Below are 24,282 nucleotides of genomic sequence, written 5' to 3' on the forward strand. Positions count from 1 at the left end.
GTTATTTGCTTTACTGTCACCTTCCTGTCAGCTTTGATCAGTCTCGCCATTTAGACCTCTCTCATTAACAAGGCCTTTCTGCCCGCAGAACCGCTGCTCACTGAATGTTGTGTGTGAAAATCCCAGGAGATCAGCAGTTTCTGAAACACTCAAACCACCCTGTCTGTTACCAACAATCATTCCATGGTTCAGGTCACTTAGATCACATTTTTTCCCCATTCTGTTCATGTGAACATTAACTGAAGCTCCTGACCCGTATCTGCATGATTATAAGTATTACACTGCTGCCAGACAACTGTCTGGTTCGCTTATCGCATGAATAAGTAGATGTACGGGTGCTCAGTGAGTGTTTAATGAATTTACCTTTTTTTGTACCAAATGAGAACATTACTATCAGGGTACATTTTGGAAATTTGATCCTTGAAGAACAAAAATGTATCTCCACTCTCACTTTATTTCTGAGAGTATACAAATAGACTTGCTGTCATGAGAATTCAGTTCCGGGTTGTGGGACCTGTTACTGCATTGAGAACGAGTGTTTTAGCTCGACACACTACTCAGATTACCCAGTATGTTACTCTCATTAATCCATCTGTGCGCTAGGCTGCTGATTTGGTCCTTCTGGACACCTTGTTGTTATTAAAAAGTTAGTCTCACTCTTTTCAGTTTTTCTGGAAGATCCATTTTAAGTCACGACAGGAACATGCAATATATTATGTTGTAATGTAGGTTTTGTACATAAATACACCTGTACCGTATGTCTCACCTCACTTGAGCTTGAGAAACTATGTGTTCATAAGCACATGACCATGGGAAGGAAGCACTGCGTGTGCTATTGAAGTTTCACTGCTTCAGGAACCAGTTTAATCAACTTTATCCATGAATAGAAGGTGCAGCACCAATCTTACGGGTTTGTTTTGTTTGTTTAGGAAGACATATTGTCAGTGTACCTGCTTAATAATGTATAATAATAGTGGTTATGGAAAGTATTTAATGTATCTTTCTTAATGTGATGTCCTGTTACTTTTCAGAGCACTAGAATCTGATCTATATCTATTTAAAACTTAAATACAATTTCTGAAATTCAGTTGCCCAAAATAAATGTGAAAATATACAATAACTGAAAGAACTGGTGAAGATATAAAAAAGCGGTAAATATAATATGCTGCTTGTGGTTATTAATACCGTTTTCTTCACCAAAACCAATGATTCTACAACTGAATAATAAAGTTCTCTCCTCAGCTATATTTGCATAGCTACATTTTATCATCATTTCTTAGTGCTATTATTTTACCAAATGTAATGTATTTACATTTACCACAGAGATGCATGTGATTTTGTATTTTAATTATATAAGATACATCAAAGAAATCATCAATACATCATATCTTGTAATCCTCTATGTAAGTCCTTTGACATAAAAAGACTAGTGAGCAAGGCATTTGAGCTAATAGGGAAGAGAAATCTGACATGATTTTCTAACATTCGTTGACTATCATTTCCTTTATATTTCCGATCACATAAACAATTTGATTATCCATGTATGTTTCATATTTTAATAACAAATTAACAAGGCCCCCCTTAGTGGTGGTGCTGGGCGTGATTAATTCAACATTTAATAAAATGATCACAGGGTGTGTAGGATTGATGACAGAAGAACCCGATGGACGTAAACATATTTTATTGTTTTCACAGTTTAGGTATTCATTTGATGCCTTCATGTAAACAAAAACATTTCAATTTCAAGTAAGAGACCAAAGGTAAATGACAGGAGATGGATGATAGTTCCATGAATAAGCAAAGGTACGTAATGTTTTGTAAGACACAGGTCATCAACAACAGACTTAAACCCAGACTCCCTGTCCCTGAATATGGATGATTACAAAGACAAAAAATAATTTATATCTCTATAGGATATTCTTATATAACATTTTGTAAAAGAGGGATCTTCAATATGCAGGTTTAAAAGATATACTAATCTTTTTGCAATGTTTTGTATAAAACATATTTGGTAAGTTATTAATTAATTAAGTTAAATTACTGCAGGTGCTAATAAATTCTACAGGCTACTAGATATTTACATTACATTATTGGCATTTGTCAGATGCTCTTATCCAGAGCGACGTACTTTCGAGGACCCGGCCCTAGGCCCGCCTGATGAGAGATTGACAGAAGATGGGTTAGGCAGGAATGCATTGTTAACCCCTCGCACACGCCAATGGGGTAGGAGTAAAATCTCCCGTAAGAGGAGAAGTATATGGTACAAGATAAATGTACAACCGTATATGGATACTGAGGAGTCTGAAGTCAGAGGACTTAGATTCAGGGTTTTAGAGAGCAAGGCTAAAGGCCTGACTGAGGCCATGCGTAGAATGTGTTCTAGCATGACCATGGAAGATGCTGAACACGCAGAACGGAAAATTGGAGACCCAGGGAGTTTTGCATTCAAGGAGACGATAGATGTGATAACATACTTGGTTGACACGTGTGGGCTGGCTCCTACAGGGGAGGAGCACGAGGCCTGGTTAAAGAAACAGGATGAGAAAGACAATGAAGATAATTGGGAAATCAAAGAGCAGGAGGAGATGTAATGTAAAAATGTAAAAGAGATAAGGAAAATGGCAAGGACGTCAATACCGAAAGAAAATTAAGAGGCTTCAAGGGCCTTCCTGATGATAACACAAATAATTTATCGAATAGATTCAAAGGACTGACTATAGAGGAGTTAAATGATGAATTACACTCAGCTATTAGCTGGATGTCCTTTGTAGATCCCTTAAGGCGCCACAAAAAGGGGCACCTGAAGAGGGTGTTGAGATGGTGGCGGGCTTTAACGTCTGGCTTGCAGTACAGTTGATTAGACTAAGCAGGAGACAATCCTCCCCTGGAGCAATGCAGGGTTTAGGGCCTTGCTCAAGGGCCCAACGGCTGTGCAGATCTTATTGTGGCTACACTGGGATTAGAACCACCGATTTGGCATGTCCCAGTCATTTACCTTAACCACTACGCTACAGGCCGCCCCTAGAACAGATATCAGCATGTTCTAGACTTACAGTGGACATAGAATTGAAATTAAACATTTTTATTGTCTGAACTATACTTCAGGGGTCTCACGGACAAAGTGCTTAAACAATCCCTAAATTATCCATGTTCTTGAGCCACTAGGTTGGTCTGAACAGGGAGATTGTGCCATATCAGTGAGTCTTTGAAGCACATTTCTGTATTTGCTTCTCAGATTATTCTGCAATTCCTACACTTAAAACAATTTATTTTGACTTGTGCGCTGGAATAGCCTGAGGTAGATTACTAGAGAGATGGTGTATGATTAAAGAGACACAGATTTATGCTAGAGATGGGTTGTAAAGGAATCATGGTGTTGAGTCTCTATGGACAAAATTGAGGCTGCTTGTTTATCTATTTTTAAAATAGACTTTGATAAGCAAGAAACTTCAATTCTTTCAGTCTTTCAGTTTTTGTAGAGGTTATCTTGGTTTCTCAGATGGATTGTTGTAAGGGCAGCGTAAATGTTTGGTTCGGCCTTTCCTGCTTTCTCTTCAGGCTTGCCTGATTCTTCTTTACTACTGGAAGAGGGAGGGACAAGGCGTTAACACTCCCTTTCATTCCATTTCAAAGGGAAAACATTCAGGTATCATTCATAATAGTTTTGCATATAACATTATAAAATCTTTGTACATAGGTCCCTATATATTTTTTTCTGTAATAATAAAAATGGTCATCAGAAAAAAATATTTTTCAAATTTCATGTAATTAAATCGAATCATAGAATATAAAATGACCTAGCAGCTAACAAAACATGATGAGTGTTCAAATCAATGTCTGTTGATATATTTAAAATGCTTTTGTTTATCTTTGCAAACTGTTTGTAGGAGTCCAGTTTTGACCTTGCAAATAGCAGACACCAATTAAACTTGCATTTAATTTTGCCAAACACCAAATTGGTGCAGTTGCCTAGCAGTTATACTGTAAGTCTATGCGATCATTCTCTGTGGTGATGTAATTGCAAAGTCCACTATACTAAATAAAAAATGAAAGCTTAAATGAAACCTCATTGGTTGATTGACTATAAACTAGCTGAAAGCTCAGGGATTGATGGGGACACTGACCTGGCAAGTGGCAGGTCGTTGGCGGTAAAGCGGTGACACTGTGCCGGCTGTAGGTAGTTGGCGGTAAAGAGACTGAAGATCACCGCGGGGATCAGGAACGCACAGCACCAGCCCAAACACAGGCAGAACGCGTTCTACACGCAAGCAGCGGGAGAAGCCAGCCATTACAGTCAAATACACAAAATGTCCACCCACACAACCCACAAAATAAGTGATGCAGAAGTAACAATGGCTTTTCTCACAGTGAAATGCTCAGTGTGACATGACCTCTTACAGAGTACATTTGGTCCCTATTGGACTCTGTTAGGGTTGAGTTACCACAACATTTGTGCATAGCACTTTCCATACAACACCGCACAGCCCAAATGTGCTTCATTACATTACATTATGTTCATTTAGCAGAGGTTCCTATCCAGGGCAGCCCACAATGAGACAGAACGCAAGTCCATCCATACGCGTTATGTGTGTGACAGCGCCTAATAACATTCCCACATCATCAAGTGTAAATCTGAACCCAACAAAGCATTAAAGGATTCATCCATCTATATCCACAAGCTGCTACACTCACTCTTTACATTTTCTCACACTCTCAGACTGTTTTTTGATTCCAGTTTGCACTTTCACATTTCTAGATTTTTTGTGTCATTGCCACAATGGAAGTAGGAAGTTGCCTCCAAATTTGAGGGAAATTCACATTTATAATACTCTGATTGAATTGACAAATTCAGCAGGTTGAGGATTCCTATTGCTGTTACAATTTCTGAACAGCAGAGGGCAGCAATGGTCAAAACAAGTGCACCACTGTGTGGATACAAGAGACACTTACCCAAGGGTCGATCACATTCTCACACAGGGCTGTGTACACATTATCCAGTGATACCGACAGCCACTGGCACTGCAGAATCTCATTTATAATCTGCAAACAGAGGAACACACGGCACACCAGATAGGCTTGTCTCACACGATGCATTTTCAGAATTTTATGACTGCCAGATGATTATATCTGACTGATGAAAATCTGTCCAATATATTTCCCATAGTGTCCTTACTAAAGTCTAGTAGTAGTCAAAGCCATTCTGGATAAGAGCATTTTCATTATTTTTGTCATAAGGGCTTGTAATTTAAAAAAAATATCATTTTAACATCAATTCAAAGCAGGGAATAATCTGCTCTTAAAACAACTGAGTGTTGAGTCATGGTGTCCTACACGGAAGGGTGGTTAAAACAAGAGTTACCCGCTGAACCACTGACTTAACAAAGGCCCACTCCCTAATGTAACTGGATACAGAAAGATCTGTTCATCATTGTACATCATTTCATCAGTGGTCTGCCAGACTTCCATTGTGTTGTGTATCTGTCCCAAGTTTCTCTGCTTTAGGAGCAATAGTTTCAGCATCTGTTGTGATGTTGGATTTCCCCATGATTCAGAAACACATTTTTCTGCCATCTAACTGCAACCTATGAATGTGTTCGGAAGTTAAGGTCCACTCTTTGTGGTCCTTTAATTCAGGAGTTCTGCATTGGGTGTATTTATTCACAAACCGCTTAAAACCACAAGGCAAACTAAATTACACACATAAAGCACATGAGTGCTTGGTTCATATAGTTGTGTGCCACAGAGATTGGCCAGTTAAGGGGGCTGCTCAGCTGTCTTTGAAAAGCACTGTAAAGCAGGAGACCCCAACCTTTCTGAGGCCACGGCATGCTTAACGAGCAAATATCTTCTGTGAAATAACATATAACCTCAAATATCGAATCGTTTTCCCCCCACACGTTCGATGAACAAATTTCAAGTACGTCATTAACTACTGCTGTTCAGCTCAAATTTCATTGTCTGTGTGGAGGGCAGAGGGCAGCTTCCTTGGGCCTACTGCCTCCTCCAGATCCTCCTGTGTGTTCTGAGGCTGTGTGGGAGGTACAGGTGTGTCAGTACTTACCGTGTGACGCACCCAGTCCAGGTATCGGCCCAAAATAATCTTGGCCTTATGCAGTGTGCACTGAGAAACCTGCCCGACAAACATGACACATCACATTACTTTACACTCCATTAGCCTAGTGGCTAACCTGGGAGGCTGGTAGTTCCAGCCCCAGTGTAACCACAATAAGAACAATGCAGCTGTTGGGCCCTTGCGCAAGGCCCTTAATCCCAAATTGTCCACTGCTTCATCTTATTATTATTATTATTAGGTAAATTTATGTTCTTCAAGGATCAAATTTCCCAAATGTACCCTGACAGTGCGGTAATGTTCTCAATCGAGTACATTTTCCAAATAAGTAAGGTTTGGGTTTGTACAATTTTATGTGACTATAGGGTACCGCCCTGGCAACAAGCATTTGTACCTTTGTAGGTACTTTTCATACCTTTATTTCGAGTGTACTTAATGCTTTTCATTCCTGTACATCACATGGCATCACATAACACTTCCTTACATGTCATTACATTAGCATACGTTACATACCGTTACATTGCATAACATAACTTATATTAGATGACATTACGTAACACAGAGCCCAAGCAATAGCAATTGTGTCATTATCCAAATACTTTTGGACTGCACAGTATGTATGTGCATAGGTCTGCCACGGCACACCAAAAGCATCAACAAGGCATTCTAATCTAAAATTACACTGAGTGAACACAGAGTGAATATAAGACCTACATTTCCCACAACGCTCTGCACCGATTTCTGTAGTCCCTGTTGGATTTGCCAGATGCTCTGCAGTGCTTTGTTTATGTTAGCCTAGTGAGAAGAGAGAATTTGGTCAGTGTGTAAACACAGATGTGTGCACAGATTTTTACTGAATGTATGTCACCATCAAAATGTACAATTACAATAGTGGTGCAATCAACTAGAATCGTATCACTGATGTTAAAAAAGGTACATAGCATAAAATGATCACAGTTTACACAGTATGGTCAATTACATATTTCCATTGGGGTCAGATATTTCAGTGGCAGTCTTCACTAGTCAGTATCTGCTCATAATTTTTGTGTTCCCCATGGTTGTAACCCCCTCTGCCAGTGCAGGAGATGATGTTGGCCACTGGTTCGACAGCGCACTGCAGGGTTCATACGTGTGCTAGATGAGTGGGCTGCTGTGGTTGTACACTTGTGTCATGGTCACCTTGAAGTGGGTGCTGATCACTGACAGCGCCTTCACACTCGCGTTCAACTTTTTCTGTAAGGAAATGAAGACGTGTTGTTCTTACAAAGTAAGCCAGTGGTGCCCAACCCTGTTCCTTGGGATTTACTTTCCTGTAGGTTTCCACTCCCACCCTAACAAAGCACACCTTATTCCACAGCTAGAGCGGGGCTGCCCAACCCTGTTCCTGGACATCTACCATCCTGTATGTTTTGATTCCAACCCTAACAAAGCACATCTCATTCAACAGCTAGAGTTGGGCTACCCAACCAGTGTTCCTGGAGATCTACCATCCTGTAGGTTTTCACTTCAAGCCTAATTTGATGCAGCCGATTCTACTAATTAGCAGCTCAATTAGATCTCTAGCTTTTGAAAGAGGTCTCTAGAACAGGACTGGGAGCTTCTGGAGTAAAGGTATATTCCTGTCATTCTATTTTTCAAAACGTCAAAAACCGGAAAAACAGTCCAGGAACATTACATTACATTACATTATTGGCATTTGGCAGACGCTCTTATCCAGAGCGACGTACAACAAAGTGCATACCCATAACCAGGGATAAGTTCGCTGAAAGACCCTAGAGGTAAGTACAATTTCAACTGCTACCTGTACAACAAAGATAAGGACAAGGGCCATTTTTTTTTTTTTTTTTTTTTTTTTTTTGAACAAACAAACAAACAGAGCAAAAGTCACCAAAGTTAACTATCCAAACACTGCTTACCTAGCCAACTAAAATACTGATACACAAGTCACAGAGACAACAATTAAGGTTCACAGGGAGGTAGGGAGGGATGGGGAGAGGTGCTGTTTGAAGAGGTGTGTCTTCAGCTTGCGCTTGAAGGTGGGGAGGGATTCTATAGTTCTGACCTCAACGGGGAGTTCGTTCCACCACCGTGGAGCCAGAACAGACAGTAGTCGTGAGCGTGAGGTGGAGGTTCTGAGAGGGGGAGGTGCCAAGCGGCCTGTGGAGGCTGAACGAAGACTGACCATCCAGACTTTAGACCAATTGTATTAATTGGCATGAACTTAACTGTTCAGGCAACGGTCCATGTGACTAAAGGTTTATGGAACATCCGGGAAACAGAGTACGGCGCACTGTTCACTCCTATGCTTTGCTTACGCTGTTGGAAGGTACAGAAAAGAGAGCCCTAAAGTGGTAGGAATATTGTAAGGACAGAGGCCTAACGTTGTAGGAATATTGTACGGACAGAGGCCTAACATTGTAGGAATGTTGTACGGACAGAGGCCTAACATTGTAGGAATGTTGTACGGACAGAGGCCTAACGTTGTAGGAATATTGTACGGACAGAGGCCTAACGTTGTAGGAATGTTGTACGGACAGAGTCCTAACGTTGTAGGTATGTTGTGCAGACAGAGGCCTAACGTTGTAGGTATGTTGTGCAGACAGAGTCCTAACGTTGTAGGTATGTTGTGCAGACAGAGGCCTAACGTTGTAGGAATGTTGTGCAGATGTGCAGAGAGACGCATGTACTCACTGCATCCTGAAGCTGCTGCTGGACGAGTACACTCAATTCCCTGGTCTTACCAGCCTTCCTCTCTAAGTCCATCCTTATGCTGTCATCTTCCTGTAAATGACGAGGCAATTCATTTCAGATTTTTACCTTCCTCCTCACGGTGAGACTGGTAATTCTGGAAAAAGTCTAATTAATCTCATTCAGGAATAAAAACAACCCGCACTTGTGTTTGCGCTGCCATGTCCAGCTGTTCTGCAAAAACTGTGAGGTTTGTCTTCGTCACTGGCCTGCTCAACTGCAGAGAGGACACACACACATTACATTACATTATTGGCATTTGGCAGACACTCTTATCCAGAGCGACGTACAGTTGCTTAGACTAGGCAGGAGACAATCCTCCCCTGCAGCAATGCAGGGTTAAGGGCCTTGCTCAAGGGCCCAACAGCTGTGCTGATCTTATTGTGGCTACACCGGGATTAGAACCACCGAGCTTGCGCGTCCCTGTGTGCACACACAACTGGACTGCACACACACACACACACACACACACACACACACACACACACACACACACACACACATTACGGTTTGCCGTTTTGCATGCACATAGAACAGAGACATAAAAATACCAAAAAACATATTTGTCATCGTGACACAAATGCACATAAACCACACACCGCATACCGTAAATCCTCAAATTGTGTCCGGGGTCTTTTATTTACTTAGGCTGCACAAAGCACAGGCCTTTATTTGGGGCAGGCTTGTATTCGAGGCAGGCCTTTATTTATTATTAGGCTTCTGTTGTAGAATTTTATTCTTAGAAATAAAGTAAAAGGCTACACTTAAAGTGGGCCAACACTGTTCAACACTTCCTGTAACCGTTCAGAAATCAATTAGTGTAGGCTAATCAGGAAACACCGTTTGGTAAGTCATAGTGTCAGTCTTAACAGACTTAGTTTATTGCAAATATTCTCAAACACAATAAATCACATAAAAGTCCAGAATCCATAAAATAACAACTTGCCAGACACGCCTTCGTGAACAATAACAAATTAGCGTCGATAACAGCTAGTTAAGGATCCTTTTTTCCTAAAGTGCATTTTATTGTGAGACATGCGTTTTGTTTGGAGCAGCATACCGGTAGGCTATCAAAAGATTTTCACTTTGGTTTGGGATTTAATTTACTTTTGGACTGTTTGATTCTATTGCTAAATGTTGGGACTGATGGGCACTGAAATCTGGGGGGTATTTGATGGTTCACTGTTAAGTTTTATGTAGTTGAAAGAGTGTCGGGATTTCCACCCGTCTGTTTATTGCGAGCCAAGGAAGCCGCTTTCATTCATTCATTGAACGTGCGCTGTGCTGTAAATACATGGAAACTGTATGTACAGGTATACACTTTACCTGCATCCAAAACTCAGCGTACACGATTCTGTCGATTCCGCTGTCCCTGAATTGTTGGACATTCCTCCTCCCCTCTGAGGACAGTAGCTGAAAGTCCTGCAGGTTTATGGACATGTTGTGGAGGTCCTGCCTGAAGCCTGCCATGTACTGAACCAGGCATGGGGAAGACAGCAATCAATCAGCTGCTCAGCTAAACACTTTATTTATTTAAAAATATGCACGTATATGTATTTCAATATCTAAAAGTAGCCATAGTTCATATAATTCCAATATACTGTGTTCCAATGGAATTACTGGTCATGGAAATGTGTTTTATTTTTCGGTATACACTCAGTGAGCACTTTATTAGGTAGACCTGTACACCAGCTTGTTAATGCAAATATTTAATCAGCCAATCATGTAGCAGCAACTAAATGCATAAAAGCATGCAGACATGGTCAAGAGGTTCAGCTGTTTTTCTGAGCAAATGTCAGAATGGGGAAGAAATGTGATCTAAGTAACTTTGACCATGGAATGATTGTTGGTACCAGACAGGGTGGTTGAGTATCTCAGAAACTGCTGATCTCTGGGATTTTCATGCGCAACAGTCCCTAGAGTTTGCAGAGAATGGTGTGAAAAACACAAAACATCCAGTGACCTGCAGTTCTGCAAGCAAAAATGCGTTGTTAATGAGAGAGGTCAGAGGAGAAAGCCCAGACAGTAACGTAAATAATGCACACACACACAACACATCAAACCTCAAAGTGGATAGGCTACAGCAGCAGAAGTAAATAAATATAAAAAATAAGTAATGAATACCTAATAAAGTGCTCCATGAGTATATATTGCGGTATTGGATGGTCTCTAGAACAGTACCTTGCTGGTGTTCAGGAAGTCTTCCAGGTCAAACAGCTGGCTGAACTCCATGGAGTGGAAGAGGGACTGTCCAGTCTTACAGCCACTGTTGAAAATGGCACATAGACACACACACACACACACACACACGCACTGGTCACACAAAACCAGCATGTGTCTGCGTAACACGGACAGTTCGGCTAGTTCGCCCGTAGGCACTGTGTAAGGTGCAGCGTGCAGGTTACCACGACAACGCTCCCCTCAAATTCAAAAGAACGTCGTTGCCCTTGGCTATGGACGAGTTCGCCTTTAACTGACTGGTAACACGTTCATCTGCCAAATTTGGACAAGTGAGAGGCCAGGGTTCAAAACCACCGTGGCCTCAGGAAAATCTCTGACTCGTTACAACTGCACTTTTCTGAGTGGACTCTGACACATTAATGGGAGCATTGAAATGAAGACTCAAAAAATAATCATAAATACATTAAAATTATTACGGAAAGGACTTATCCCCTTTCTCAATGAAAGAGAGAGATTGAAGCTGTGAAAAAGGGATAGAGGAGGCTGTGAGAGAGAAGGAGGGAGGTGTGGAGCTTACTGGTAGATCTCAGCTGTACTCAGGTTCAGCAGAGGGGTGGAGTCGTCCTCAGATCGACTGCTATTCAGGCTGCTGAACAGGCCATCGTATTGGTCGAAAAACTGTGTGGGGAGGGACAGACAGCGTGATGTCATAATGGTCATCCCTCTAAGACCTCTAAGTTCAGTACAATGTCTCCTCTACCTATTACACCCCCCCCCCCCCGCCCCAACACACACCTCAAAAATCTCCCCTCTCTTCCAGCTCCTGCAACCAAAGGTGTGAACATTTCCTCCAAAGAATAAGGTGATGAAGACAAGGATGATGAAGAGCCAGGAGAAGATGAGGGTCAGGACCACTGCACTGCAGACACAGGGACAAAGACAGTGGGACCAGCTACAGACAGACAGAAAATATATGTAATATCTGCACTCTTGTGTGGACATCCTACACAAGGTAACAAATAATTATCCCATAGTGTGATCCCAGGCTTAAATTAAGCTGCTATGAAAGGCTGTAAATGGTGAACCGGACATGGGCCAAATACTGAATTCTTTTGGATTTTTCTGTGCTCGATTGATCTTGTCTGGTGCAATTGAGCCAACCGGGAGGACCAGAAGGTGGGATCTGCACTGGATGTGGGGTTTTCATAGGCCCAGTAAAGAGTAGAAAAGTAATTGAATCCAAAACAATTACGGTGTGGAATAACGGGCATGTGGATTTGGGTGTACCCACACTCTGAGCAGGGTCACAGCGATGCGCTCAAGTGGACCCTGGCAGTGGGCGGGGTTGAGGTCAGGACGGCATAGTGGCAGCAGCCCCAGAGCAAGGCCGAGGGTCGTGAGCAGCACGATGAGCAGGATCAGAGTGCAGAACATCACAGCTACTGCCCACCTGCAGGCAGAGAGGGACATGGAGAGCGTTTGTGTGTGTGTGTGTGTGTGTGTGTGTGTGTGTGTGTGTGGCACTGCCCACTTGAGAGAGAGCGGGAGCAAGTGTGTTTGTGTGTGTGTGTGTGTGTGTGTGTGCATGTGTGTGATAGTGTTACCTTTGGTAGTCATAGCGATTTAAATGTGTCCCATAAATGCTGACAGCATGTCTGACATCAGACACCACCTCGGAGAGAGACTTCAGAGAGGGGAACTGCTGGCTGGCGCTATTCATTGATGTCCTTGTGTTCTCCACGTTAACCATAAGAGCTGTTGCAATTAGGTAGAAATTGAAAGAGAGTGAAACAATGAGAATCTGTTCCAATGCTCCTTAAACTGAGAGTCACCTGCTGGGTCATGTGAAGGCAAGTGGAGATAATAACTGTCCTGTAAATAATTACTCTATAATGATGTAATGTACTGGCCACTGCTGTTCACACTAGTGAAGCAATTGCTCACTATGCTTGGTGTTCTGCCAGGTTAAAAGTAGATTACGAAAAAATAACAATTCTTCCCCAACTCACCTCTGTCTATAAATGCTACAATTGATGCTTCTCATTCACCCATTCGCACACACACACTCACACACCAACGGCGATTGGCTGCCATGCAAGGCACCAACTGGCTTATCGGGAGCAACTGGGGGGGTTAGGTGTCTTGCACAAGAACACTTTGACACACCCAGCACAGGATCGAACCGGCAACCCTCCGACTGCCAGATGACAAATCTGAGTTTCTGTCACCTCATGAAATTCATATGGCTGGCCCGACCCTTCTGTGGTATTTTTATTTCTCAATTCTGCTTTATTTCAGTTCGTATCCTTCATTTTACAAAATCTAGCTTGTGATCCCATACAATGGGCCTCTGCAGTAGTAAAACTAAGATTAAGTGTCCTATAGGAAGGTGGAGTGATTCACTTTCTTGCTTACTCAGCATCATTAGAGAAATATTCTCACCTTTTACAGAAGGCGCTGTCTGGTTTTTACAAATCTCGGGAATTCCACTGAAGGAAGCGTTAGCCTGCAACACAAAAATAACATTTCTGTTTCTAGAAGGAAATGCCTTTGACTGTGACACAAAGTCACAAGACATATTTTATCTTCTCTTTACATCCAAAAACAGGTTATTGTGTAAGACATCTTATGATGTTCTTCATGTGCAAAGGTCAATAGGTAGTAGATAGAGAACACCTTTATCCAGAGTAACTATGCGTGTCTATCATAGGGAACATCAGTACTCAATTCCTGTGTCCAAGAGTCCTGTACCCAAGTGAATAGTCCCCAAAAGTCCTGTACCCAAGAGTCCAGTACATAATAGTCCAGTATCCAGGAGTCCCAAGTCTAGTCCCCAAGAGTCCAGTACATAATAGTCCAGTATCCAGGAGTCCCAAGTCTAGTCCCCAAGAGTCCAGTACATAATAGTCCAGTATCCAGGAGTCACAAGTCTAGTCCCCAAGAGTCTACTCCCCAAGTCTCCTGTACCCGAGAGTCCAGTCCCCAAGTGCAGTGCCCAAGAGTCCAGTGCCCAGGCCTTTGCAGTGCAGGAAACTCTCACCTGTTCCACCAGGCTTGTGAACTGGATCGCTGGTGGAAACCTTTCTAGCTGAGGCTTCACTGAAGGCATCTGAAAAGACAAACTCTGAGTTTACAGACAGCACCATGTCACACCACACATCCAAATTGGGTTCTGCTGCATGTTTTATTGCATCTTTATTTAACTTCATTCAAGTTATTTTGCAGTGAAGAAAGTGACAGGGGAATGTAAGGGATTATGTAGCCAATCAGATGAAAGAGTGTGATTAGGTTGCCAAATGTAGGGAGTTTTAGTGAAAATTTGCCCAGGACACCAGAGTTAAAATCCCCTACTCTTTCTAAAAATACACTACGATCCTCAATGACCACAGTCAGGACCTCAGTCTAACATCTCATCCACAGGGCTGCACCTCCTTCATCACAGTGCTGGGGGTTTCTGCTCGGTTCGGACGGAAGAGAAACCTCTGCTGGCCCACTAACACTACTTCTAGCAGGAACTGTTTTTCCTGCCCAAGTACTAATAAAGCCCATACCTGCTCAGCATTATGAGCTTGTTGATTGGAAGGGTGCTATGCCTTACTATAGTCAGCTGATTAGTTGGGGGAGTGCTGTACTTTGCTACAGTCAGCTGATTGGTTGGGGGAGTGCTGTACTTTGCTGCAGTCAGCTGATTGGTTGGGGGAGTGCTGTACCTTGCTGCAGTCAGCTGATTGGTTGGGGGAGTGCTGTATCTTGCTCTAGTGAGCTGATTGGTTGGGGGAGTGCTGTATCTTACTGTAGTCAGCTGATTGGTTGGGTGGGTGATGGAGCTTACTGTAGTCAGCTGATTGGTTGGGTGGGTGATGGAGCTTACTGTAGTCAGCTGATTGGTTGGGAGGGTGATGGGGCTTACTGTAGTCAGCTTATTGGTCGGGGGGGGGGGGTGCTGTACCATTCTGTATTCAGCGTCTGTGTGCAGCTGATTGGTGGAGGGCAGCCCGCAGGCGGGGCATGAGGTCCTGGTCTGCTCCAGGCCCTGTCTGAGCTCGGCCAGCTGGGCCTGCAGCAGTCTCTGCCTCGGCTGCATGCGGGATCTGATCGTGTGCACAACCTGCAGGCTCTCTCTGGTGTGCACTGCGTCTACGGGTGTGAGGGGGAGACCAGGGGTCAAAGCCGGAAAGGAGAGATCAGACCCGGGTCACATACAGTATGCATATTAAACATGCCACAACTCCACAAACCACTAGTAAAATCTCTGAAAACTTGCAGTGAAAATTCTGTTAACAGAAAAACGTCATAAATAGAAGATAAAACGCGTAAAAGATAATTTTGTGGAAATATGGTAAAAAATATACGCTTCTTCTACAATTGTCAGTAATCTTCCAAAATCATCCTGGTGTCATTAAGAATTGAGTTGTTTTTGGATCAAATCATTGACCAGATCAATTATTTGATCCAGGTCAGGTACACTGCCTGACCATGTTTGAGTTTATAGCAGATGAGCAGTCCGTTTCACGCACATTCTTGTAGGACCATAGATATAACAAAACATAGATATAACAAAACCACAACGGCAGCAGGAAGTTGTACATGGGAGAGGCGGACCTTGAACTGAGACTGACAGGTCACTGAGGGCCTCCTTCGCTTCCGGGTCAAACGCCAGGATAAGGGCCTGGCCAATGTTGTCACCAACACCTGTGAGTTAAGCCAACATTTTAAACTGTCAGCATTTTAATTATTCTATAAAGGAAAAATTTTCTAATGACCGAAAACTAATGAATAATCTAATGAGCGAGAAAACAAATTGCATTTCATGTCTATATAAGGTAGCTTTGATGTGTAATAAAGTATTTATATTGTGTTCTAACAGGATATGATTTCTTAAACTTAAAGAGGTTAAAATCGAAGCAGATTGATTATATAAATTATATTTGCATGCTGTGCAACTATATATTACCTTTGAAATGCTTTTCCATTTCAGCTTTGGGAGCAGAGTACTGCTCAAGGATCAGCTCAATTTTCTGTAGAAGTGGAAGTGTACACAGGTCATATTGGACTCAAAATAGTTTCACCAAATATTAGGACAAGGGATTCTTTCAATTATTAACGTCATTGTACGTTTCGGTTATCAATTTGCTTGAAAATGATCTGCCGGGAGTGTTTTGTACAGCGTCCTAGCGTGTAAAGAGTTAAAGTATTTGTTTAGTGTATTTGATCCCAGTCTAATTCACTACCAGAGCTCATTGGGCTAAAGTGGATTGTTCCATAGAAGCATGGGGAGGGGGGGGGGCTCACCTCAGGGATGGAGCTGAGAGCCTTCTCCATGACCCCCAGATTGGTCCTTAAATGGTACAGTCCGGGCTCCATGTTCTCTCTGGTTCTGTTGTTGGTATTGAAGGCCAGAATCACACCTGCCCTACACACGTAGACAGACACACATGCACACGCACATGTATGCACACACATACACGTACACACAAACCCACATGCATGCACGCATGTACACACAAACACACACACACACACACACATACACACATAACAAAGGAACAAAGTGGAAGTTCAGTGCACCAGCAATTCAGCTTGCTAAGAGTAATTTCACATCAGATCAAGGGTGCAGACTACTTAATTCAGGGATACAACAGACTACCTGAGGTGTCCTAAACTGGCTGTGCATGCCCTGTGCTTGTGTCCCCCTAAACCATGGGTATCAGAATCCAATCCTGGAGGGCCACAGTCTCCGCTGGTTTATATGGTTTCTGTTCAGTCAGCAGGCGATTTAAGCCATGGAAACAAGGTGTGCAGACTCTTTAGCCAATCAGTGACTCACATTAGGCACATAAACAGGGATTATAGCAAGAAAACTGTGTGAGCCTGAAAAGTTGTCCAGGAGGAAATGTGTACAATATATTGAATTAAGTATTATATGAAGTTAAAACAACTTTATGCCAGAAATCAGGCATGGTGCCTGAAAACTTTAAGCCCTGCATCAAAACCTAACTGGCTACACAAGGTGAAAAGGTTGGCTTGTGACTTGGCTTGAGGTGAAGAATGAACATGCCCTCATGTTCCCATCAAAAGGTATGAAGTGTACTGGTGATTATTATGTTCCATTGCGATAATAACTGTGGGGAATGCCAGCTATGTGGAGGGAACTGGTTTGGCAGTACGGCTGTGTGACTCAAAGTCAAGTCATGCTGCTCCCCCTGTACTGCAACACTGACGTAATTACAGCACAGTCATAGGCACCTTAGATTTTTTTTAGATATATAAATTTGGTCTTACATGTGTATCTTTTGTGTGTCATTTGAAAATGGTAAATTTAAGATTCTTTAATATTCATTTTCTGAAGAATTAATTATTACAGATCAATTCTGTATTTCGTTAAATGAAGGAACATATTACGTAATAGACCACTTTTCAGATTTAAAAAAAAAACATGCATCATATAAAAACTTAAAGTGATCTTTTACTTAAAACATTTTTACATGTGCCTCAGACTTTTGCACAGTACTGCACATTCCTACAGGTAAATCTGTTGTGAATGAAAATATGAAATCATTAATGCAGCAGAAATGTACTTTCGTATGTGAAGATGAGGGGTGTATTTGGTGGTGTCATATTTTCTCTTACAGGAGTAAGATGGTGGTGACAGCCAGACATGTCCCCATAGCAATGCCCCAATGTCGCCGTGACGATGGCGATGATGGGGTAATCCCTCCGCTGTTACCATGGTAATGTCTCCAGACAAAGACTCCGCCCAGGACAGGCATGAGGACCATGTACAGGAGAGCCAGGATCAGACACACCAGGTACCCAGCCTCATAACCTGCCACCTGGCATGTTTCCAACAGACAGAAAGACACTTTATCAACATTTATATCCTATAAAAGGCTCTGGGTTGCCCCAGCTACAAGATCCTATGGCAACAGTTTCCAGTGGAAAACCCCCTTTGCGAAATGTACAAAGTTGCAGAGTTTTACAAAGTTTTGTTTTTCGCCGTGAGAAAATATTCTAGATAGTCTGTAGATATTGAAGTATGAATACCTCAGTTGGTGTGCGTGAGTGACAGTTGCAAGAGCGTGCTTATGTTGCCTATCAAAACTGATCTGCTCTCATTTCCAATGAAGAAATGCCATCCTAATCTCCTTGTTTGAATCTTGTAAGTACCAGAGTCAGTACAATAATCATTTACGATTTACCAAAATAAAAACAAATCTGATTGCTAGCTTTGTACCAAGTATCGGCCCAACTGTTTTTCTTTGGGAGATTAATGTGGGTGTTAACTGAATCAGGGTTATTACGTAACCAGATTTTAAAGATTCAAAGAGCAGATCTTAGCTATGCCCTGGTATCAGCTACACAGCCAGGTGAGATTATCTGACTTGCTAACAGTTGTCAGATCAACAGTGATAGTTAGAGAAACTCTTGGCTTTGAACCACACCTGTCTGATGTTCTCGCATGTGTGTATGCCTCACCCTCACGTGTACGTCTTGGGGATAAGAGTGCTATATAAACGCAGTCCCTTTACCATTTACCGATGTATTCCCAGCCAAAATCAAAACAGTGGATATAAATACATGGGATAGCCCTTACCTCAGAGACATCCAGCTGTTTGTGGTCCACAGCTCCTTGCACTATGTCTGAAATATGACAAAGCGTTAACACTGCATGTCTGAAACACGACAAAGGGGTACAGTTTTATGCGCCTATAGGGTACAGCCCCAGCGACAAGCATTTGTACCTTTTTCGGCACTTTTCATACCTCAATGCTCTCAGAAAAAATGAAAGCCCAAAAGGAACCCTGTGGTTCCATACAAGAAGGTAATGGAATCCCAATCTAGCTAAAGGATACTTTGTCAGGCAAAATGGGAGCCTTTCATTCTTCATGCCTATGCTAGAGGGTTCCATAAAGAACTAAAATGGTTCCTCTATGGAGAGAAGCCAAATGACCATTTTTTCTGAGAGTGTATGTAGGAATTAAACAAATGCTTCTGCATTGGTTCTGGACAGATAGCCTTCAGGCAACCTGCCTGTAATACACGTATTTAGCTCACAGTAATACTGTCGGAAGAACACCCTGGCATGTAACTAGTCACTGGTGTCTGTCACGAGGGATAGCCTACAGTACGATGTGGATTCTAACTGAAGAGCTTTCATTAAGAAATACACTGTATATTCTTACAGACAGTAAAGTGGAACAACAGCCACAGCTACAGACATCAGGTCAGCCACTGGAGGATTCTCTGTGCCTCTGGGCTGTGTTTCTCCTGAGATTTCTCTCTACAGGGTCGTTTTTTTTCTCCCTTTTCCACTGTGAGTGTTTTTTCTCCCCACAGGGGATTTTCCCCCTCGGTTGCGGTTTCTTGTGGATTCCGACTCGGTCTGTCCTGGATTTACATAAAAATCCCTCTCCCTATGTTCCTGAGGAGCATTTGTGTGACAGCTTCTCTGCAAAAAAGGCTACACAAATAAATACATTGAAAACTATATTCTACCCAGTCATTAAAAATAGAATACTATCCGGTTCTATTTATTAAGCATCCATAAGCACTAATGTCAATAACCGACATAAGGATCTTGTGTCAGTTTGATTGGTCTGTCAAGGTAATGTGTACCATCAGTTTTGACATATAACAAACCATATTTGAGGTTATTGACATACGCTCTTATGAATGCTTATGCAGCGCTTATGAATGTGCTATGCAGTGCTCAGGAATGAGTTATATGGCTCTTATGTAGGAACCTTCAAATAAAGTGTTTCCACTGGTGGGCTGTGGAGAGAGAATAGGCTGTGATTGACATGGGGTGCATCCCAATACTCAACCAATGTATCGTCCTTTCCTCCTCTCGTCTCCTCCCCCATACTTCCAGGGAGGAGAAGTAGACGAGTAGAGGGAAGGAGGATACATTTTCTCCAGTGTTTGTCCCTGCTTGTCTGCCTGCCAGTGCTCTGCTGAACTGAGAGGTTGTGGATGAGTATTAACACAATTAGATATTCCAAACAGGGAGTACATTTGGATACTGTTTTTTCATTTTTTAATGTTATTTCATAATATAATTATTTATTTAGCTGACGCTTTTATCCAAAACGACTTACAGCTTAGTATAGACTAAGCAGAGGACAATCCCCCCTAGGCTATATGCTGCCCATAAAATTTAGAAAACATGCATCCCTGATGATACCACTGCTTACACAGTTATTTATACTTAATAGTATGGAGAATTCTGACATCCAATTGTACGTGGCAACTGGCTAAGTCAAATATGCATGAATGTATAATATTGTTTTGACAGGTGTCTGGGGAGGAATGCTTTGGCTGATGTCGACCTGTCCTGTGGCTATAGGGAGAACACACTGTGACAAATGTATTTAAGAGAACATAGGGGAGGCTTTGTACACGTTACATAAAACCACACGTATTTTAGTTACAGGTCAGTGGCAATCAGCGGGTTAGAATCTTAAAAGCGATGGTTATTTTCTGGGCACAGCAACGTCACCGCGCATGAGCAGTCGTACTGCACTCCTCTACCCTCGTCATTGGCGAATAAAAATAATTTTAAAAATGTTTTAGCATCTTAGTTTTATATTATTATTTTCTGGAAGATTTCAGATGCAGTATTTAGTAGAATACTGAACATAGGCTACTGCAGAGGATATGTGTATTTACACTGAACGACCCCACAGGGAGCTCCACGTGTAGTTTGCAGAGAACTTTACAGTATTCAATCAATATTATTCAGTAAGTTTATATGATTGGTTTCTAAATGAATGCAAATTGATTCGAATTTATTCAGAAGCAGAGTTCAGCAAGTTCAGTAATCACATAGGTTACGTTAACTTTCTAAACTTGAACTTCTGGCTCTATCTGCACCATCCGTATTGTACATTGTATACGGAAGGATTGTATAAGATATAATATCTTAAATATCCATAGACCTAAATTACGAATGACAAAAGGCTATAATAAACCGTATCTCCCGCATGTAAAAATATATTGCACCTGCTGCTAACGTAATCGTTGGTATCTGAAGAAATCAGGACTGGTTTCTAATATTCCCGTACAGTTCAGAATGTATTTTAACGCCGACACTGTCAGTCAAAGTGTCTGTGTTATTTAGGCTTAGTGTTAAATATTTACACTTGATGTAGGCTACGTTAAGAAATAATATTTGGCAAACAAAAATATTAAAACAACGGAGAACGATGGGTTTATGTTTATGATTAACGGGGCAGCGTTACTGTCCCAGTCAGCTAAACAGTGAAAATTTAAACTGTGCATATAAAGTACAGTTATTCATAAACATAGGCGACTGTGTGTTTTATGTAGGCTAGTTTAGCCCATTTTTCCCGCAGAAAATTCTCAATGTTAATTCACATCTCATAGTTTATACATATACATATATACATTATACAGGGACCACATGTGAACATACACAGTTAAAAACGAGTTGATATTACACTCATTGAATGTTTTTTCTTCTGAAACTCCCTCTACCCGCCACATATAATTCCATCACAAATGAGCAACTGGTTGCATCAAATATTCTACTGTAGATGTAGGCTGTATAACCTGTACGGCGATACAAATATGAATTATGAATTATGTAGCAGTGTGACCAACCGTGATTCAGTAGACCTGCAAGATAACTCGGGACTTAAAAGTGTTAATGACAAAAATACAAAATTCTTTCATAATTACGACGAACGCTTGTATAACAGTCGGATACATTCTTAGGAAAGTGTAAAGGTCTGTTTGTAATGCCTCACACAGTCTTTGAGAATCAGAAAGTTTTGAACAGACTAATGCTACCTGAAGTTCATATAGACAGAGGAATCCACCTGCGACGCTTACCGTTTGGGAACGCGTTGGGCTGCACCGCGTCCAGAAAGCTCCGAGCGAAGCTGTACAGCGGCGTCAGCGGGCCGGTTGTGCCGTGGACTGGCAGCACCAGGCTGTGCGCAAGGCTGATAAAATCGGGCTGGGCTGTGATGTCGCAGCTTTGGGTCGGATCCGCGCAGCATAGCGGGGCCATGGAAACCAGCAGCAGCAGCCAGCCGCGGCGTCCGAGCAGAAATACCATCGTTCGTCTGCTGACGCGCTGTCAGGATTTCAAGATGACATAGACTAAGCATAACATTTTGTTTAGCAATTCGCTATAAATGACTAGCCTACAACTACTACTACTACTACTACTACTACTACTACTACTACTACTACTAATAATAATAATAATAATAATATTAATAATAATAATAATAATAATAATAATAATAATAATAGTACTTATTATAAGCCTATTGTTAGTAGTATAATTAATGTACACTCACCGAGCACTTAGGTATTTATAAGACTTATTTAGACTTTTACTGCTGTAGGATTCCTATCCATTTAATAATGTTGCGTTGTGTGTTGAGAGATGCTCTTCTGCATACCAACGTTGTAATATAGTTATTTGCGTTACTGTCTCCTTCCTATCAGCTTTGACCAGTCTGGCCCTTCTCCTCTGACGTCTCGCATTAACAAGGCGTTTCTGTCTGCAGAACTGCTGGTTTTGTTTGTTTTTTGTGCACCACTCTTGGCTAAATCTAGAGGCAAGTGTGCGTGAAAATCCCAGGAGATCAGCAGAGATACTCAAACCGCCCTGTCTGCCACCAATCATTCCACGATCATTTAAATAACAATTTTTCCCCATTCTGGTGGTTGATGTGAACATTAACTGAAGCTCCTGACCCGTATCTACATGTATTGCACTGCTGCTGCACAATTGGCTGATTAGATAATCAGGTGTAATAAAGTAAAAATCTTCTTCTTCTTCTTCTTCTTCTTATTATTATTATTATTATTATTAATAATATTATTAGTATTATTATTATTCTATAAATCAATGAAATGGAAGGTACGTCAACCGATAAACTATTCCGTACCACAAACTATTCCGTATAATATGTTTAATTCTATTTATTTTTAAAAATCGTTTCCAGTGTGCTGGAGAGAACGTGTGGCCGGTTATAACCGCAGAATAAAGCTTTTTCACCTTTATCTGTTGCGCAAGTAAGTAACACGAAAGATGCCGAGGAAGTACTAGTTTTTCAGCGTTGGACAATAGAATATACACTCAGTGAGCACTTTATTAGGTAGACCTGTACACCAGTTTGTTCATGCAATATCTAATCAGCCAATCTGAATGCATAACAGCATGCAGACAGTCAGACCAGACATCAGAATGGGGAAAGAAATGTGATCTAAGTGACTTTGACTGTGTTTATAACTGTGTTGTTGGTGCCAGACAGGGTGGGCAAAAGTGCAAAAGTGCATTTCACAGGGTAAGCCAACAGCACAAGAGCTGGAGGTGCACAGGGCGCGGCCTGCAGACCTGGAGAATAAGGGAAGCGAAGGGTTTGTTATTATTAACACAAACGCTGAGGTGCAGACTGAGGGGAGAGGTGCAGACGTTTGCGGAAGGCAGCCGGTGAATCAGCCTCCCTGACTGACTGCGGGGGGTGGTTCCTCCACCCTGAGGGGAGAGTGGAGAAGAGTCGGGTGGTGATCTCACACCTGACAGGGTTACACCTGGCACTGCGTGTGCATTTATACAGGCTGAAAGAAGCAGAAAGGCTCCACTAATTCACATTACATTACAGCCATTTAGCTGAAGCTTTTATCCAAAGCAAATTACACTTGATTAGACTAAGCAGGTGCCATTATCACCTGGAGCAATTTGGGTTAGGTTAAGGGCCTTGCTCGAGGGCCTTTAATTAGTCTGGGTTCTTCTATGGAATCACAATGCTCCTTTTGGAAGCATTTAGAGTGTTGTTATAGGAAACAATGGCTGTGCTGTGTATTTTTTATTGTTTTTATTTTATATTGTAACTCAAACAAACATGACATTGATTGTAGCTCTTTACAGCAAGATATTGTACACGCAATTAGCCTTCATACATTCCTGTGAGTAGAAACTTTGTACATTCCTGTGAACAGAACATTATAAAGGCCTCCTCCTTGGCATCCTGATGTTATTTCTCACATGTATAGTTGTGAATTAGTGGTGCTTTTCTGTTACTGTTTCTTTCTGAATACACATTACTAATAAAAGAGAACTGCATTTAAGTTGTATGAGTAGCCTATATCACGTGTTTACTACAAATATTCTCTCTTCTCGCATTAAGAAAATATGCCTGGACTCATTTTCATGTTGAAATGAATTCCTAGGAAATCGGATAACTATCGTGTTCAACAGTGGAGGATGATCTGGGCGGTAGTACACCTAATTGGGCACAGGG

At 41.8% G+C, this 24,282-nt stretch overlaps 1 protein-coding gene across 2 annotated transcripts; it reads right to left on the reverse strand.

The window, feature by feature from the left end:
- Positions 1-1,664: 1,664 nt before the first annotated feature.
- LOC133139905 (prominin-2-like) lies at positions 1,665-22,565 on the reverse strand. Of its 2 annotated transcripts, none has more exons than XM_061259377.1 (24): positions 22,330-22,565; positions 21,854-22,100; positions 18,594-18,640; positions 17,630-17,832; positions 16,292-16,412; positions 15,954-16,017; positions 15,602-15,691; positions 14,949-15,136; positions 14,040-14,108; positions 13,442-13,505; positions 12,604-12,754; positions 12,291-12,449; positions 11,795-11,918; positions 11,577-11,677; positions 11,000-11,084; positions 10,145-10,291; positions 8,964-9,035; positions 8,762-8,851; positions 7,250-7,303; positions 6,785-6,865; positions 6,062-6,130; positions 4,951-5,040; positions 4,125-4,258; positions 1,665-3,578 (listed from the first exon to the last, which is right to left on the reverse strand). In XM_061259377.1, the coding sequence occupies exons 2-24, from the start codon at positions 22,080-22,082 to the stop codon at positions 3,467-3,469; spliced, it is 2,544 nt and encodes an 847-aa protein (XP_061115361.1). In that variant the 5' UTR covers positions 22,083-22,100; positions 22,330-22,565; the 3' UTR covers positions 1,665-3,466. The 2 variants fall into 2 exon arrangements, with proteins under 2 accessions (XP_061115361.1, XP_061115360.1); XM_061259376.1 differs by having other exon boundaries at positions 1,665-3,581; positions 22,330-22,564.
- Between the last annotated feature and the right edge of the window lie 1,717 nt (positions 22,566-24,282).

Source organism: Conger conger, chromosome 11 (assembly GCF_963514075.1).
Source record: "Conger conger chromosome 11, fConCon1.1, whole genome shotgun sequence".
In the NCBI taxonomy this organism is placed as follows: domain Eukaryota; kingdom Metazoa; phylum Chordata; class Actinopteri; order Anguilliformes; family Congridae; genus Conger; species Conger conger.

Excerpts from the sequence above, each read along its gene's own strand:
- LOC133139905 (XM_061259376.1), bottom strand. The coding sequence starts at position 22,082 with ATGGTATTTCTGCTCGGACGCCGCGGCTGGCTGCTGCTGCTGGTTTCC. Across the intron at positions 11,678-11,794 it reads AGAGAGGGGAGATTTTTGAG|TTTTTCGACCAATACGATGG; the intron begins GTGTGTGTTGGG and ends CTCCCCACACAG. Across the intron at positions 6,866-7,249 it reads TGATCAGCACCCACTTCAAG|GCTAACATAAACAAAGCACT; the intron begins GTGACCATGACA and ends TCTTCTCACTAG.